The sequence below is a fragment of the Odocoileus virginianus genome, chromosome 17, assembly GCF_023699985.2.
Source record: "Odocoileus virginianus isolate 20LAN1187 ecotype Illinois chromosome 17, Ovbor_1.2, whole genome shotgun sequence".
In the NCBI taxonomy this organism is placed as follows: domain Eukaryota; kingdom Metazoa; phylum Chordata; class Mammalia; order Artiodactyla; family Cervidae; genus Odocoileus; species Odocoileus virginianus.
In genome coordinates this window covers 48,446,047-48,464,151 of record NC_069690.1, presented here as the reverse complement: position 1 = coordinate 48,464,151, position 18,105 = coordinate 48,446,047, and the positions used below count along the sequence as shown (strand labels likewise).

General features: G+C 42.8%; 1 protein-coding gene across 1 annotated transcript in view; it reads right to left on the bottom strand.

Annotated features, from left to right (window-relative positions):
* The window catches only part of PITPNC1 (phosphatidylinositol transfer protein cytoplasmic 1), a 231,980-nt gene that overhangs the window by 116,576 nt on the left and 97,299 nt on the right, over positions 1-18,105 (bottom strand). The window contains exon 2 of the mRNA XM_070479761.1: positions 12,322-12,470. Coding sequence (XP_070335862.1) covers positions 12,322-12,470 — 149 coding nt within the window. The remainder of the gene's footprint in view (positions 1-12,321; positions 12,471-18,105) is intronic.

Sequence of the window (18,105 nt, the reverse complement as noted above, 5' to 3'; positions counted from 1 at the left end):
GTCAGAATTGTGCAAGTCTCAACTAGACACTTTGAACTTAAACATTCTGGGCAGGGAGTCCTTCTGAGTTCACAAAATATAATAGTGCTTTGGGAAGAATTTCCTAGGGTCCAGTGGTTGGGATTCAGCATGTTCACTGCCAGGCCTGGGTTCGATCCCTGGTTGGAGAACTAAGATCTTGAAAGTCATGTGGCGCAGCCAAAACCCCCACCCCAAAACCAACCAACACAAACAAAAAACAGTGCGTCACATAAGATTTTCTGCCAAACTGCATATCTGAAACTAGCCAATAGCTATGCTAAGATTAGGCTCAAAGAACTGCAGTTCACTTAAGTGATTTTTAAAAAATAATTTTATTTATTTATTTATGGTTGCACTGGGTCTTCACTGCTGTGTGCGGGCTTTCTCTAGTTGCAGTGAGCCAGGGCTACTCTTCGTTGTAGTGCATGGGCTTCTCATTGTGGTGGCTTCTCTTGTGGTGGAGCATAGGCTCTAGGCTCGTTGGCTTCAGTAGTTGTGATGCACCAGCTTAGTTTTTCTGTGGCATGTGGATTCTTCCTGGACCAGCGATCGAACCCATGTCCCCTGCATTGGCACGTGGATTCTTATCTACTCTACCATCAGGGAAGTCTCATTTAAGTGTTTCTTACAAGGTCTTAGCTACCTTCATATCTCCATTTCCCACTGGTCCAGGACAGATATTCTGACCTCTTCTATGTGCCCAAATCTGACATTTGACAGTCACTTGATAATAACCAATTGTCCCTCTCCAGTTGTGTGTACAGTGATTTCTGAGGTCTTTAAATTTCTCTTACGCTGCTATGACTTACTCATTTACTCCTTAATGCATTGTCTTCTGGATGGTCTTTGTGTCCTCATCTTAATGTAATTCTTTATACTGCAGCAAAGAGATGAACAGAGGTTCTGGACTAGAGCCATTACCTGTGAGAGATAAGGCTGCTGCGGCATCACCCACAGAAGTTCCTTGAACTTGGACACTGCTGCCACTCTTCCTATAAAAGGACAATATGTTCTGGATTCTGAGAAAAGCAGCCTACCTTGTGTCAGTTCTTGGAAAGCTTCGTGTGTGAACAGTGTTAGGATAACGTGGCAGGGGTGCTGGGGAGCACCTAGGGGAGTTGACCACATGTGTCATCATCACTGGGTAGGAGCGTGGCAGAATCAAGGTGGAAACTGCTTGACAGAATGATCTTGAAACCCCAACCAGGCTGAGACATCCTGCTTCTGTGGTTTTTCCATGGGAGTAGTCAAAGGGACAGAAGGCATGGGGCCCGGGAGCATGAGAATGCCTGATGTGTTCTTAAGGATTGAGATGGGGACCAAATGAAGAGCATGGACTGAAAGCTACGTCTGAAATAGGGCCCTTACGTGCTCTATTTTTTCCAATATATATTAAAAATACTATTAATTTACTTAATATTATATTCAATAGATATGAATTGAATATTTATTTAGCATATATGACTAAACATTCTAAAATATACAATATTTTTATATAGATGGCTATTGTGTACTGCCTGTTACCCATAACTAGAATGCAAGTCACACCAGGGCATAGATCTTCGTCCTGTTTACTGCTGCTCCCCCAGCCAGCACCTAAAATGATGACTGGCACACAGCAGATGCTTAATAAATATTTTCTGAATGAATAAAGATCATCTCTGGATATTCAGAAATCAGTAATAACCATGAAGAGTCTTTCAAAACAGTGTGGAAATAAGCTCTTAGGTCGGAATCTCTGGCTCCAACACTTCCTCTATGATCTCTTGCCTGGGCCGTGGACTCTCCCCACTGCCACAGGAACTGCGGCTCTAGGCTCTATGGGGGAAGATCTGGGAGAACAGGAAGAAAAAATGAGAAAGAAAGACCCAAGCCACAGCATCAAGGTTCTACCAATGAGTTGGTAGGTAAAGTGACTGTCTGGTGGCTTTTGCTTATCCAGTTAAACAAGATTCATGGCTTAGGGAAGCTGCCCCCTCTCCTACCCAGAGCCACTAGAAGCCAGGAGAGGTTGCCCTGGAAGGCAAGAGCCATGTAGTGGGAGAAAGGTCTTCGCCATGCAAATCATTTCAGGCATTAGGCGGAATCACCGTTAGAAGCTGGCAACCCTCCCTGACTGGCAGCTGCCAGCACAGTCTAATTAATCCAGCAGCCGTAGTGGAGAAGAACATGACACTTCATGACTGATAAACAAGCCTAAAAATAGGCTCCATCTTTTCTCCAATTCCCCTCCACCCCCATCTGCTTCTCTCCCCTCATGAGTTTCAGTGAGAGGGGACTGGAGTGAAGCTAGGAATGAGGTGAAAATGAAAGGGGACAAAAGAAAAGCTCCATCCTCGTGTGATTCTGGACGACAGGTTTTATTTAGAATCACTATTCCAGATTAGTATCTTGACTCTTTTCCCCAGATGCAAGTTGAAATCAGGATTTTTGCAGACAAGCCAAGAAACACCACTTATTTGGTTGACTGAACTGGACTGAAGGCCGAAGGACAACCACCAAATGTACTAATATATTAGCACTAATGTAATGTTCTAAATGCATTAGGGCAGCCACCCAAATGTACTGCACACAACAGTGTATCAGACACTATAGGAAGGGCCAGAGAATGGAGTAACCCCACAATCCAGGGAGCTAAGCAACAAGAACTAAAAGGATAAATGGCATTTGAAAAAAACACTATACTCAATTTTAAAATGGGCAAAGGATTTCAATAGACATGTCTTCAAAGAAGACATATAAATGGCTAATGAGCACATGAAAAGATGCTCAATATCATTAGTCATTAGGGAAATGCCAGTCAAAACCCAAACAAGATACCACTTCACACCCACTAGGATGGCTGTAATAAAAAAGACAGACAATAACAAGTGTTGGTGATTATGCAGAGAAATTGGAACCCTCATACATTGCTAGAGTGTAAAATGGTTCAGTCACTTTGGAAAACAGTCTGGAAGTCCCTCTCCCCACTCACTAGCAGCCGGGCTTGACCTGGGAACTCAATGGGATGTTCATGCCTGGAATTTTATTTTGTTTTATTTGGCCATACTGTGCATCCTGTGGGATCTCAGTTCACCAACCAGGGATTCAACCTGGTCCATGGCAGTGAAAGCCTGGAATCCTAACTACTAGACCACCAGAGTTATTCCCTATGTTTGGTATTTTAGAACAAAGGCTACAAAGGAAAAATGGACAGTTCAGGCCTATCCATGGCAGCCATGATGGTAATGGCAAAATGAAAAGGTCAGTTTCACTAAAGATGGTTGTCATCATTGTTGTTCTTGGCCTCTTGGAGCTGCCCTGACCTGATAGCTGTCCAATCTCAAGCCTTCAGATAATTCTGTGGACCACTAACATCGCTCCATGAAATGTCCTTTCTGATCGAGAGAGACTCAGACAGGAGGCCCTGATACACAGACACTGAGTACTTCCATGCTCCAAGTAGTTGCTCTGGGTAATAAGTCGGTAAAGCAGTTTCTGAATGTGATTTGTCTTACCATACAAACTGATGTAAAGAAGGGAATCCATTCCCTTTGCCAGATCATGAATTCAGGTCCATAGGACATTGATATTTCTCTGTGTAAGTTATTAAGTGGGCACTGGAACAACTTAGTAACTTCCAGTCCAACTTTTAGAACTCACTTACCTGTGGTCAGTGTGGGAGTCCACAACATGCTACAGTGACATCACGATTATTTTGAGCTGAAGACATTTGAGAATCCAATAGTTGCAGGAAGATATTTTTTCTGAATTCTGCTTATCCTCATAAAAACAGAGCCTCCAAAAATAATTCAACTGTCATAAATCCCCTTTCCAGGAGTTTTGCAACCAGAGAAGATTGACTCCTATCACCAGAGACAAGAAGTAAGCACGAGGACAAGAAATTGCCTAAACAGACATCATCACAAAGCTATCTTCTCTCTCATCCGTTCTCCTGAGGCCCCATTTATTTTTCATACAAGATACTTCTTTTCCCATAAGTCCCTTTTCTGTCCCTCCCCTATTAAAATGGTATATAAGTCCCAAATTCTAACCAGTCCTTTGAGTCATTATTTTTCTGGATGCTCTTGCCTATGTACATGGATAAAAACATGTCTCTTTTCCTGTTAATCTATCAGTTTCAGTTTAATTTGCAGGACCCAAATCACCAATACTAAGTGGATTACAAACAGCTGAGAAAAGAGAATCAAAAGGGAAAGGAGAAAAGGAAAGATATACCCATTTGAATGCACAGTTCCAAAGAATAGCAAGGAGAGATAAGAAAGCCTTCCTAAGTGAACAATGCAAAGAAATAGAGGCAAACAACAGAATGGGAAAGACTAGAGATCTCTTCAAGAAAATTAGAGATACCAAGGGAACATTTCATGCAAAGATAGGCACAATAAAGGAAAGAAACGGTATGGACCTAACAGAAGCAGAAGATATTAAGAAGAGGAGGCAAGAATACACAGAAGAACTGTACAAAAAAAGGCCTTAATAACCCAGATAACCATGATGGTGCGATCACTCCCTGAGAGTTGGACATCCTGGAATGCAAAGTCAAGTGGGCCTTAGAAAGCATCACTATGAACAAAGCTAGTGGAAGTGATGGAATTCCAGCTGAGCTATTTCAAATCATAAAAGACAATGCTGTTAAAGTGCTGCAGAAGGGAAGGGCAATCCACTCCGGTGTTCTTGGCTGGAGAGTCCCACGGATGGAGGGGCCTGGAGGGTTACTGTCCATGGGGTTGCACACAGTCAGACACAGCTGAAGTGACCTAGCACAATATGCCAGCAAATTTGGAAAACTCAGCAGTGGCCACAGGATTGGAAGAGGTCAGTTTTCATTCCAGTGCCAAAGAATGTTCAAACTACTGCACCATTGTACTCATTGCACATACTAGCAAGGTCATGCTCAAAATCCTCCAAGCTACGTTTCAATAGTACATGAACAGAGAACCTCCAGATGTACAACCTGGATTTAGAAAAGGCAGAGGAACCAGAGATCAGATTGCCAACATCCACTGGATCATAGAAAAAGCAAGAGAATTCCAGAAAAACATCTACTTTTGCTTCATTGACTATGCTAAAGCCTTTGACTGGGTGGATCACAACAAACTGTGGCAAATTCTTTAAGAGACAGGAATACGATACCACTTTACCTGCCTCCTGAGAAATCTGTATGCAGGTCAAGAAGTATCAGTTAGAACCAGACATGGAACAACAGACTGGTTCAAAATTGGGAAAGGTGTGCATCAAGGCTGTGTACTGTCACCCTGTTTATTTAACTTATATGCAGAGCACATCAAGCAAAATGCCAGGCTGGATGAAGCACAAGCCGGAATCAAGGTTGCTGGGAGTAATATTAATAACCTCAGATATGCAGATGACACCACCCTTATGGCAGAAAGTGAAGAGGAACTAAAAAGCCTCTTGATGAAGGTGAAAGAGGAGAGTGAAAAAAGTTGGCTTAAAACTCAGCATTTAAAAACTAAGATCATGGCATCTGGTCCCATCACTTCATAGCATATAGATGGGCAAACAAGCAAATAAGTGACAGACTTTATTTTGGGGGGCTCCAAAGTCACTGCAGATGGTGACTGCTGCCATGAAATTAAAAGACGCTTGCTTGCTCCTTGGAAGAAAAGCTATGACAGACCTAGACAGCATATTAAAAAGCAGAGACATTACTTTGCTGACAAAGGTTCGTCTAGTCAAAGCTATGGTTTTTCCAATAGTCATGTATGGATGTGAGAGTTGGACCATAAAGAAAGCTTAGTGTCCAGGAACTGATGCCTTCAAACTGTGGTGTTGGAGAAGACTCTTGAGAGTCCCTTGGACTGCAAGAAGATCAAACCAATCAATCCTAAAGAAGTCAACCCTTAATAGTCATTGGAAGGACTGATGCTGAAACTGAAGCTCCAAATACTTTGGCCACCTGATTCGAAGAACTGACTCACTGGAAAATACCCTGATGCTGGGAAAAATTGAAGGCAGGAGGAGAAGGGGACGACGGTGGATGAGATGTTTGGATGGCATCATCAACTCAATGGACATGAGTTTGAGCAAGCTCCAGGAGATGGTGAAAAACAGGGAAGCCTTGTGTGCTGCAGTCCATGGGGTCGCAAGGAGTCAGATGTGACTGAGCAACTGAACAACAAAAAGTGGATGGAAAAAACGTTTTTCCTCCTTGACACCACTCATAAGATGGACAGCAAGACTTACAAATAATGAAATCAGGTGACCTAGGCCCTACTTTGATCAGAATACAAGGACCATGTCTTACTTATTAAGAGATTCTCTTCAATACCAGAACAATTTGTTACACATTGTCAATTTCAATAAGTATTCAATTAATGAATTACAATTATAAAGCAGCCTCACCATAATCAGAGTCCCATGACCTCTGCATGCAGGACATGTGTTAGCCTGAGGTGGGTTAACTCTAGTTTGCAACTACAAAGTAGTGAAAGTGTTTGTCGCTCAGTCATGACCTATTCTTTGAGATCGCGTGAACTGTAGCCCGCCAGGCCCCTCTGTCCATGGGATTTCCCAGGCAAGAATACTGGAGTGTTGCCATTTCCTCCTCCAGGGGATCTTCCCGACCCAGGGATCGAACTTGGCTCTCCTCCATTGCACATGGATTCTTTACAGTCTGAGCCACCAGGAAAGATAGTTTACTTTTATGATCACAAAAATAGGTATTTTATAGTTACATCACATATCAAGTTTTTTCTTTTTCTTACTAAACCATAATCTTCCTGGTTCTGAGATAAAATAATGGACTTACTTAGATTTGTGCAAAAGGAGCTAAAAGTACTCTTTCTTGGACCTTGTTGGTTACTCATTTACATATGCTGGAGGAGAGTTGGAGTAATGTCTGAAACATACTTCAAGCATAGAAAATGAGGATTCAAAAGGATCTGAAATGCTACTTTAACCACTTACTTGATGTCTGAATGTGCCTGAGAAGTGAGTATTCTACTTATGCTCAAACACCCCCAGCAACAGCATAATGTACTATATAAATCACCCTGCTATGTTTTCTGGTGGCTTCAATACTTAGATTTCTTCCTCAAACTGAGCCTAAGTTTTCCTCTTGGCATTCTCACCCACTGGTCTGAGTCTAATTGGTCCTCTTGAGGTCATATAGAATACATGGGCCTAATTATTCTCCCACCTAATCACACCATTATATGCCCTAATATAGCTTTTCCAGGTTAAATGTCCTTGGCTTCATCCAGTGTTCTTCACATCACTGGGGTTTCTAATCCTAAGATTCATATGGAGAATTTTGGAAAAGTTCAGTAAGTAGGAGAGACTTACCCTACCAGACCTCAAGACTATTTATATAGCTATAGTAATTGGGAATTTTAGGATTATATCCTTAAATTCTATCTAAAAACAACCTTGTTGGCATTTTAATCAGATCTACCTTAAATTTATAACAGATCTGAAAATTGATTGGAACTTTATAATGCAGCATGTCCCATTCATGAATACTCTCATTTGTCCAGGTTTTTAAAAAATGTCCTCTGTTAATTGTTTATGCTACTGCTAAGTCACTTCAGTCGTGTCCGACTCTGTGCGGCCCCATAGATGGCAGCCCACCAGGCTCCACCGTCCCTGGGATTCTCCTGGCAAGAACACTGGAGTGGGTTGCCATTTCCTTCTCCAGCGCATCAAAGTGAAAAGTGAAAGTGAAGTCTCTCAGTCGTGCCCGACTCTTAGTGACCTCATGGACTGCAGCCTAACAGGATCCTCTGTCCATGGGATTTCCAGGCAAGAGTACTGGAGTGGGGTGCCATTGCCTTCTCTGGTTAATTGTTCGTATTTTCCTCCAAAAAGATTTTGTGTTATCTGTAGATTTTTTTTACTGGGTACCTTAAGTTTCCTTTTCTCTTATAAATGGAATTTTTAAAACTTATTTTTTCCATTTATTGCTCCCACTGTGTAATAGTGCTATTGATATTTCTATTATGAATTTTATACCCAGCAATCTTGTCAAATTCTCATATTAATATTAATGAACAAAATCTAATCAAGTCATGAATTATTATACTATTATACTCTGAAGTATTTGATTTGCTAAAGTTTCATGTCTATATTCTTAATTGAAATTGATCTGTAAGTTTCCCTTTGTAATGTTATTGCTCAGTTTTGTTATCAAGATTCACGTAGTAGGCACTATTTGTTGCCTTCTCAGCCATCACCACGTGCTTCTCATCCCCTTTCTTATAAACACCTTGAATATCTTACCCTTTTTAATCACGGAGGAAAATCTCACATCTTATTGGCTGGAACTAGGTTACATGCCATCCCTAGCTGCAAAGGTGGCCGGGAAATTAAGTATCTTATCTGACATTTTCAACTCATTAAATGCTTAGAAGTGTTTATATTTCTATATGTTGTGGGAGTTCACTTACTGTTTTAGCAATTTCTTACTGTCATGCTTTGAAATCAGCCAATAAGACCTACATGATATCAATTTTCTAGTATTTGAGACTGGTTTCTGGCCTACTTTGTATTCAGTTTTTATATACTTTCATGTGTGTTTGAAAGGCATGTTGGTTCCATGGTCTATTAATAGCCACTAGGTCAAGCTTGTAATTCAGTTGTTCATATCTTCTTTATGCTTGTTATTAATAAGTTGTCTACTTGTTCTATCAGTTTATTAAAGAAGAAGGTTAAAATCTCCCATTATAACTTCAGGGCACTTGTGATTTTGTCAGTGTTGCCATATCTTTGTTGAGCTAGGTTCAGGTTTAGGATTTAACACATTATTGTGATCAGTGATATATTTTGATTTATCATCTGACAAACACAATTTATGTTTTCTATTTACCATACTTTTTTGTAGACTTCTCTTTGTTCTTCCTCTGCCTTCTATTAGACTGGTCGTGCTTTCCAAAACTGTGCATGACCAAAACATATTATTTTACTATTCTTTTAGAGGTTACTTTTACATTTTGAGTAGGCATATTTGCTTTAAATTTTTAAAATTAGTAAGCATGTCTTTCCTCTTTCTAGATAATATATTAGCAACTTATAGCATTTCCTTTTTACTACCCCTACCGATTCAACAGACACGAGTTTGGGTAAACTCTAGGAGTTGGTTAGGGACAGGGAGACCTGGCATGCTGCAGTCCATGGGGTCACAAAGAGTTGGACATGACTGAGCGACTGAACTGAACTGGACATCTGTTATTGTTATCTGAATTATTTAAATTCCATGAGTATATTTCCGATTACTCATTATTCATATATTTGCAACATTCTATGCTTATTCAGATTTGTCCAGATATTTACTATTTCTTCTAGATTCCCCCCTCATTCTTCTTGGTTTCAACTTCCTTTTACTTAAAAATGCAGCCTTTATTAGTACTTTTTGTGGCTACACTGGGTCTTCACTGCTGTGCTTGGGCTTTCTCTAGTTGTAGCAAGCAGGGGCTACTCCTCATTGTGGTGCGTGGGCTTCCCATTGCAGGGGCTTCTCTTGTAGAGCACGGGCTCTGGGACACACCAGCGCACTAGCTGAAGCTTGAGGGCTCAACAGTTGCGACGCACTGGCTCTAGAGCACAGATGGCTCAGTAGTTGTGGTGCATGGGCTTAGCTGCTCCGCAGCATGCGGAATCTTCATGGACCAGAGATCGAACCTGTGTCCCCTGCATTGGAAGGCCGACTCTTATCCACTGTACCACCAGGGGAATCCAGTAGTACTTTTAATTACTTAATTACTTGGTTTCAGTATGCAGAACCTTCGATCTTCATTGAAGCACGTGGGATCTAGTTTTCTGACCAGAAACTGAACCTGGGCCCCCTGCACTGGGAGCAGAGACTCAGCCGCCGGACCAGCAGGGAAGTCCTAGTAGTTCTTTTAGTGTGCGTCTCTGAGTAATAACTTTTCTCAGCCTTTGTCAAAAACTTTTTTTTTGCATGATTCTTGATCACAATGCCCCGTTTACAGGCACTGAGGCCTCATGTCCTGTCCCTTTACGGGAGGTAAAGGATCTGCCTGCAACGTGGGAGACCCAGGCTCAGTCCTTGGGTCGGGAAGATCCCAAGAGAAGGTAACGGCTACTCACTCTAGTATTCTTGCCTGGGAAATCCTATGAACAGAAGAGCCTGGTGGGCTACAGTCCATGGGGTCACAAAGAGTCGGATATGACTAAGCAACTAACACTATGGGCATGACACCCCCAACCCCTAGATGGCAGGGCCCACACTCAGTTCTGACATCCCCCAGCTTCCCTGGCATTAGCTCATCTGCTTCCCACTCCTGTTAAGAGTCTCCTCTTTATTTCTAGTATCTGAGGATTTCCCTTTCTTTGGTTTGAATTCAGTTTTATATTGTTATATTTCATCCTCTATTTGTCATACAAGGTGCAGGGGGAAGGTCTATATTACTCTTTTTAGTTATTATTACTGGAAGTCCAGATATTCTATTTATAACAAGTTTCCCTCCTACTAATGCTTATTATTCGCCTTTAAAATAAATGTCATGTATTTTGATAGAGAAAACAGACATGACAGAGACAGCTGGACACCTCTTGTTCTGTTTCAGGAAAAGTTATAAAGTTTTCTAATTTCTTAAATTTGGTACTTAGGGAACATTCCCCAGGCAATAACTTGGGAAAATGTAATTGTCTGCTGAGAAATGGAATTTTCTGTAGGTTTGTATCTATTTTCTTGCACTCTCCTCACTTCTCTTTGCTCTACAGAGGTGAGTGATGCTCAATATTTTATTTACACCCTTAGCACCAAGAATGTCAAAGCAGCATATTGAGAAACCGCTCTGTTAAGGAAGCTATTCTCAGACTAGACTTGGAGCTTAGCTACTCCTACAAATCAACAGCTGGTTGCAGGTTGAACAGGTTCCAAATCCTGGGAATTCACAGCTACTAATAGGTGAACAGGATCAATCTCATTTGCATTTCATCATGACTCAGGAATTCCCTGGTACTGCATCCGTGGGCTGATTAAAAGGTGTTGGTTTCATCAGCCCAAGGCCTTCAGTGTCAGGATATTGGCCTGAGAGATTTCCAAACACACTAGTGACAGAACACAAACATTCCCATCAAGAAGAAATAGTCCCCTTCAGCCTGTTGGAGGGTGGAGGTCATGCAAGAATGAGAGACTCCAAATATGGCTCCCTCAGGAACATCTGTCTGTGGTCAAAGCACTGAGAATGGAGAAATATTCACAAGTGTCAGTGGACAAAATGGGGACACAGTCCAACTATTATGCTGGTAGTGCTTTCTGAATAATGAGAAATAGGCCAATAAGGGAGGCCATAGATGGTAGTATTCATGGAGAGGATAGCAAAGACCAGAATGGTCACACACTGGTTCACTAACTGTTAGTTTTAAGAAAATATACCCCATATGGCATGTGACTACAAATGTTCTGACCCAGAAAAGTAAAAGGAAGAAAATGACCTAGAGGGGGGTGTAAGGTAGGGAGAAGATCAGACAAGCCCCAATAATCAATTCTGTCGTTAGTAATAAGAAAACAGAAAAGATTAAAAAGTGTATTTTGCGAAACAGAAATGGCAGTCCTGATCAGTGCTGGTTGATCATCCTTGAATTTTTACCCTTCCAAAGGAGGGATGACATCCTTCACCTTGGGAAGAATGGAATTATTACTGAAAGTCCAGATATCCTATTTATAACAAATTTCCCTCTTACTAATGTTTATTACTCTCCATTAAGATAAATATGAATATTTTGATAGAGAAAACAGACATGACTGAGACAGCTGGCCACTTCTTGTTCTGCTGCAGGAAAAGTTATAAAGTTTCTCAAGTGGTTGAGAAATAGAAAACACCTGCATACTGTATCTCGCTTTGGTCACAGGTGACTGTTAGTTTTGTCAATTCCCTTTGGGGACACTTGAGTGGTCACCTGACTGGAAGTGGAAATTTTACTGAGCTAAGACCCCAATGGTACACGACTATCTTCAGCACTTACTTCTCTACAATTTACAGGCAAAGCTGCCTCTTTCCTTCTGCTAATCCCAGAACCAAGGGAGAAGACAAAGTCCTTTAATCCTTAAGATAAGATTTCATCCTAACATGTGGTGGAAGGGTTGCGAATGGTAAGAGGAAAGCTTCTTCTGATGAAGATGCATTTGAGGACTATTTTGCAGAATGCGAGGGAAGCAACTAGACTGGTGGTTTTGGAGGGCGGATATAGAGACTTTCTAAATCAGCTTTTCATCCCAGACAGTCACAGCCTCTACTGGGAGCCGTGAGGCCAGGTGGGAGGGATTCCTGGGCAGGGAGGGCACCTGGAGGTGGAGGGCCAGCTGCCAGGACTTACCTGTTGAGATATACTCGCTTCTCTGTGAACTGCCCATTGCCATGGTGAGGGTCCTCGAAGGGCTCATTCTGGACGACCTCCACCCCTTCTCCTCGGTCACTCTGTTCATGGCTGTGCTTGCTGATCATGTACAGCTGTCCAATTCTGTACTACAAAACACACGGATGCAGACAGGTCAGCCCCACCACTCATTTTTAAAAACAACCCCTCCCAATGACGGTGCTGCAAGCAACTCATGGCATCAGCACTTTCTGTTGAGAAAAGAAAGCAGGCACGTGGGCCTGATGTTATTTTTCCTCAGGAGTAAGGAGGAGAACTAACTGTGAGTAGAATGCAGAAACGGCTTGTTCCTGTGACCATTCTGCATCACCTTGGCGAATGTTCACCAGGGGGCTGATGGTCTTCAAGGTTTGGCAGCCAATCAACCAACCCATGGTTAGCAGCAGGGAGGTGGGCACGCTGGAATCTCCCTTTTTACACTGGCCTTACAGGGTTAAGTGGAGCTAAATTCCTATTTTGCCTGGCACAAGACAGACCAGAGTGTGTTATTTCTGTCCACTCTTTCTGCCTAATTAACTGCATTGCTGGGCACAGAGGATTAGATGTCACCTGTTTCTTTTGTTGCCTCTCTCAAAGTGTTAAAACTCTCCTGGAGGTCTCTGTCCCCTAGAATAGTGGTTCTCAAAGCTGGATGGACATTAGAATGACCTGGAAGCTTAAAAATATCTCCAGATGCCCAGAATCCCCCTTGAGTGGAAACTGTGAACCCACCATTAGGCTGGTCCACAAGGGAGAAAATCTATACAGTATAAATCCTTTTCAACCAATTCCACTAACAGTGTGTGGCCTTCTAGCCTGAGGGCCCTGAAGCCACATGTGCTTACATGAAAATGATAAAACAGAATAACACGTAATGTGAATATTTTCCATGCTGTCTGCTGTTTTGAATTGTTCCAGTCTCTTTCTTGCCTCTCTGAAAACCCTGGAGCCAGCATGCATCTCTTCACCCAGTGAACTTCCCAAGTAACAAAAACTAATTTAATGGAGGGGAAAAGAAGAGAAAGAGAGAGAGGCAAAGGAGGGAGTGAAACAACTTATGCATGAAGGAAGTCTGCTCAGAATCAGAAGGCAAGGTGATGAGACCCTGCTGTGGTCCTTCCTGCAGATTCGGTGTGAAACGACACAGTGTCAGCACCATCAAGGCCCATGGATGTGGGGAAGGGACCTGAGTCTGCAGCGAGCTAATGATGGCTCTGGGTTATTCCCAAAGAGCCAAGGTCAACAGGGATGCAGGTCTCCTGTCTATGTGCATAAAAGAAATAGATTTTAAATTAAGGGGGCAAGGTGAAATGTACAAATCAACAGTACAGTCAGTTCTAAAGCTGAGAGGACTCACCTGTCTGAAGGTCCCTGTTTCACTCTGAGGCAGGTGCAGGGAGGGGAGTGTGGAGAGAATGAGAAAGGCTCTGCTGTGAGGTCAGCCCAAGGGACCAGGCGCAGTCACCATGACAATGGAAAGAGCTGTCAGAGTCTGGCTCTTCTCAAAGGGCAGAGCTTCCTGTCTGTGCCACACTCCTCCCCAGAAGGGTCTGTATTTAAGATGCTTTTAATGCATCTATGTCTGTGCTGAGGATGAAGGGAGTGAGAGGAGAAAGGAAATCAAAGATAAAATTTATTTTTAAACACATTTTGGGATTAGAACCTTGTCTTGGCTTCCCCTTAGTAAATCCTCTTTCCTTTGCTCATAAAGACTAACTAACCCTCTTTCCAGGAGGAAACAGTGAGAAAAAGGTTATAGGCTGGAGATCTGTAAGATACACCTGTGAGATCAACACTCCACCTTATATGGATAGACACACAAGCCTAGAACAGAATGCTCAGTGGCCCAGGGGATGAAGATTTCACTAGAAGTTGCTTTGTACTTGGTGTTCAAAGAAAATATGTTTACTTTCAAAGGAATATTACTCTGCCATAAAAAGGAAGGGGGTACTGATACTGATACTGCTTCATGGGTGTTAATCAGTTGAACAGTGTTTCCCAAAAGTCAAATGTAAGTCCCAGTACTTCAGAATATGACCTTATTTGGAGACAGGCTCCTTACAGAGGCAATCAAATTAAAATGAGGTCACTGGGATGGGCACTAATCCAACAGCGCTGGTTTCCTCATGTGTGTGCTAAGTTGCTTCAGTCGTGCCTGACTCTTTGCGACCCTATGGACTGTAGCCTGGCAGGCTCCACTGTCCATGGGATTCTCCAGACAAGAGTACTGGAGTGGGCTACTATTTCCTCCTTCAGGAGCTCTTCCTGACCCAGGGGTTGGACCCAGGTCTCTTACGTTTCCTGCATTGGCAGATGGGTTCTTTACCACAAGATGGACATAGAGACACTCAGGAAAGAAGATGTGGTGAAGTGATGCAGGAGGCTGGCCATTTACAAGCCAAGGATTGACCCAGAAGAGATCCTTCCATCCCAGCCTTCCCAGAGGGAACCAGCCCTGACTACTGACACTTGATCTTTGATTTCCACCATCCACAACTGTCAGCCCTTACAATGCTAGTTTAAGCCACCCATCCTGTGGTGCTTTGCTATGGCAGCCGGAGCCAACCAATACAGTGAGTGTGAGGTTTCCTTCTGAGGTGATGGAAAGTCTGGATCTGGTTAGAGGTGGTGGTTGTACAATGTGGTGAATGTACTAGATGCTGCTGAGTTGACTTTAAAATGGTGAATTCTGTATTATCTCATTTCCACCTTGTGGAAAGGGAATGTTGCTGCCATTCCAGTAAACAATGAATATTTGCCTGCCATCACGCCATCAGCCACTGTAGCCTCTTGACTCCAACCCACAACAAGCCTCAGTGTTGAGCCTTGAGCAGAATTCAGGATGGAGAAGAAAAGGTAACATTCTGTGCTTTGGACACTGGCCCTAGATGAACACCTAAGGAAACATTTCAGAGAACCTAGACTCATGCGCTTCCCATTCATGGGAAGAAAAAAAAAAAGGCACTAAATTCATTACCTTGAGATGTATGGTTTTTTTTGTGACTAGCGTATCTTTTACAGCTACATGGTATTTTTTTTTTTTACTGTTCGACTATGTGGTGTTTTTTTCCCCAGCCAAACTCCTATATATCCTGGCTCCTCCCTTCTCAGAGCTCTCTCTAGTTCTCAGTAAGCTCCCCAAATACAATTTAACACATCTTTTAGGTTGCGAATTTTTCTTCAATTGACAACTTCAATTTTTTTTAGTGTTGACCCCATTTCTGAAGCGGATACCCTTAAACCAAAATGCTGTCCAGGGCTTTAGTCAGGGGCGGGGATGCAGAAGGGATATCTATTCCTGGGCCATCTCCAGGAGCTCCAACCCACTCACGCATGGAAATGCATGGGACCAAGGACAATGCATGACACAGAAAAGCCATTAGCCAGACTCGAGTCAGCCTGGCTGCGCTCAGCTCAAGTGCTTCCTGCTCTGTGTTGAAAGCAAAGGGCCAAGGCAGCCAGAGGCTGATTCACCGGCAGGCAGAGGAGGGCCTGGCTGCCCAGCCTCATTGATCATTCCAGCGGCTCCTGAATGAGCCATCGCAGGGCAGACACCAGGGTTAGCTCACTAAGATAGTGTCAGCCTGTGGGCGACTGACAGACGCTGGATTCAGTCACGTGGGTGACAGTGCCGGGGGTGGCGGGACACTCAGGCCCAGACACCAAGATGATCAAGGGCTCTGCACCTGTCACTTTCTTTGCTCTCAAGCAAATCAGGTCTGTTCTGCTTGTTCTATCCATCTGAGCTGGGCCATCCTGAAGTAGAGGTTTTATAACACAAATTCACTCAAAGACACATGCATCCAGAAGTTTCTCAACTGGAGGGGACAGGACAAAACAGAGAGTCTTTGAACCATGTCTCAAAATCACCAGAGATACTCCTAAAAATGCTAAATCCTAGGTTAATTCCAGCCCATTTTACACTCACACTGTGAGATATAGGGAGTTTTGGATCTTACTCAAACACAAGCTAAAAGCTGAGAACCACTTCAGCAGAGGGCGAGGTATTCATTCACTTGCTCAGTACCAGATGGAGCCAAGACCAGAATGTTCCATCTTTAGAGGGCCTGTTTCTTCTTTCCTCTTTAACACTAATTTCTCATAAAGCTTCCTCCCTAAGTCAGTGAGAACACCACACCACAGATCACCAGCTTCAAACTAATTTTTATGTAAAGTGAAGGCTGCAAAATCCATAGACTCAGAAGGATTGTGAAGATGTGAAAGCCAGAGAATCAATAACAGAATTGATGATGACAGTGAAGGGGATGATGATGATGGTGGTGGTGAAAAAGCTTCACTGATTGCCTATCGGTGTGAGGTACCCATTAGGTGCTTTATATTCATTTCTAAGACTCACAAAGATTCAGCCAGTTAGGTATTTACAGATGAGGGATCTGAGACTAGCCTCTGAGAGGCTAGAGACTTTCTCCTGCCATGTGGCTTCCAGGTGGCAGAACTGGGAGCTGAACACCACAGGCCTGAACTCTTCTCCACCCAAGTTCAGCCCTTATTTCACTAACAGGTGAACTGCTTTAATAAACCTGATCTCACTATGAAGAACAAAGAGGGATGGTTTGGAGTCACTGCCTTTGAACTTCACTATTTCAGAAGATGAACAAAAGTCTGATATCATTCAAAAGATCAAAGATGTTTAAACTGTGTTCACATATGGAACGGCAGAGTAATTATGCTCTAACTTTGTAAAATCTATTGTTATGATTCCAGAGTTTGGGGTAATCATCATTACAGGCAATCACGATTAGAAACAGCTCTGCGCTGCAGGGCTGAGCCTCTGTGTGAGCCATCATCAGAACAGCTACCCCAAATAATTATCTCTGTAGTAAAAAAAAAAAAAAAAACCATCATGGGGATGCAGATCTTTCCCACTTGCACATAGCACTGAACATTTAATACAGCTGCAGAACTTGAGGGAAGGCAGAGTTGCATAATGTGCCTGGAAAAACCAAGCAGTTTCATCACCTTGTATTTTGCAAATGTGACCACACATGATCAAGGTACTTAATTCAGTTCAGCCTCAAACCCTGATTTTAGAAAAGGTGACCCCCCAAGTAAAAACTCCTGAGTATGTTAAGGGATTATTAAATGACCACCACCAACACCTGAACATCATTCTTGTCAGAGAAAGTTTTGGACCTGAAGAGTTAGGTTCAGCAGAACCCCAAGCTAGGACTGATTTTCACTTAACTGCCCCTTCCCCCAGTTGCTGAGCTTCAGAGATCCCTGCAAGGCCAGACTCCTATATTTCCCCCTCCCTAAAGAACCATGGGGTGTTACCTTTCTTCCAGTCCCTCCCTTCCTGTCCCCTTTCTCTTCTCCATTAGTACCAATATCATTTTCAAACATCATGATGTGAAAGGTGGGGACCATTGCTTTGCAATAAATATTACCTAGTCTGGATGGAGTTATTCCCTGATGATATGACTACTTCTGCCTTTAACATCAAAATGGATGCATGCCACATAATATCATAACCATGGAGAAATATCTGTCCCTATGATTTAACATGGTTATTGTGTATGTTTCCATCTGTGAAGTGGGCGTGATTCCTGCCTCTCTCTGGCTGTGTGGAGAGAGCAAAGAGTAGAGGGTGGTATACCCTGGTGTCCCTGGGAGTTTCACACATTATTCACATCACCCATAATGCTTTAATTGGCTTTTTCACCCCCAGTTTTCTCCACTCTCAATACACAGATCTCAAAGCACTGTGAAGCAGCTGCCTCCCCG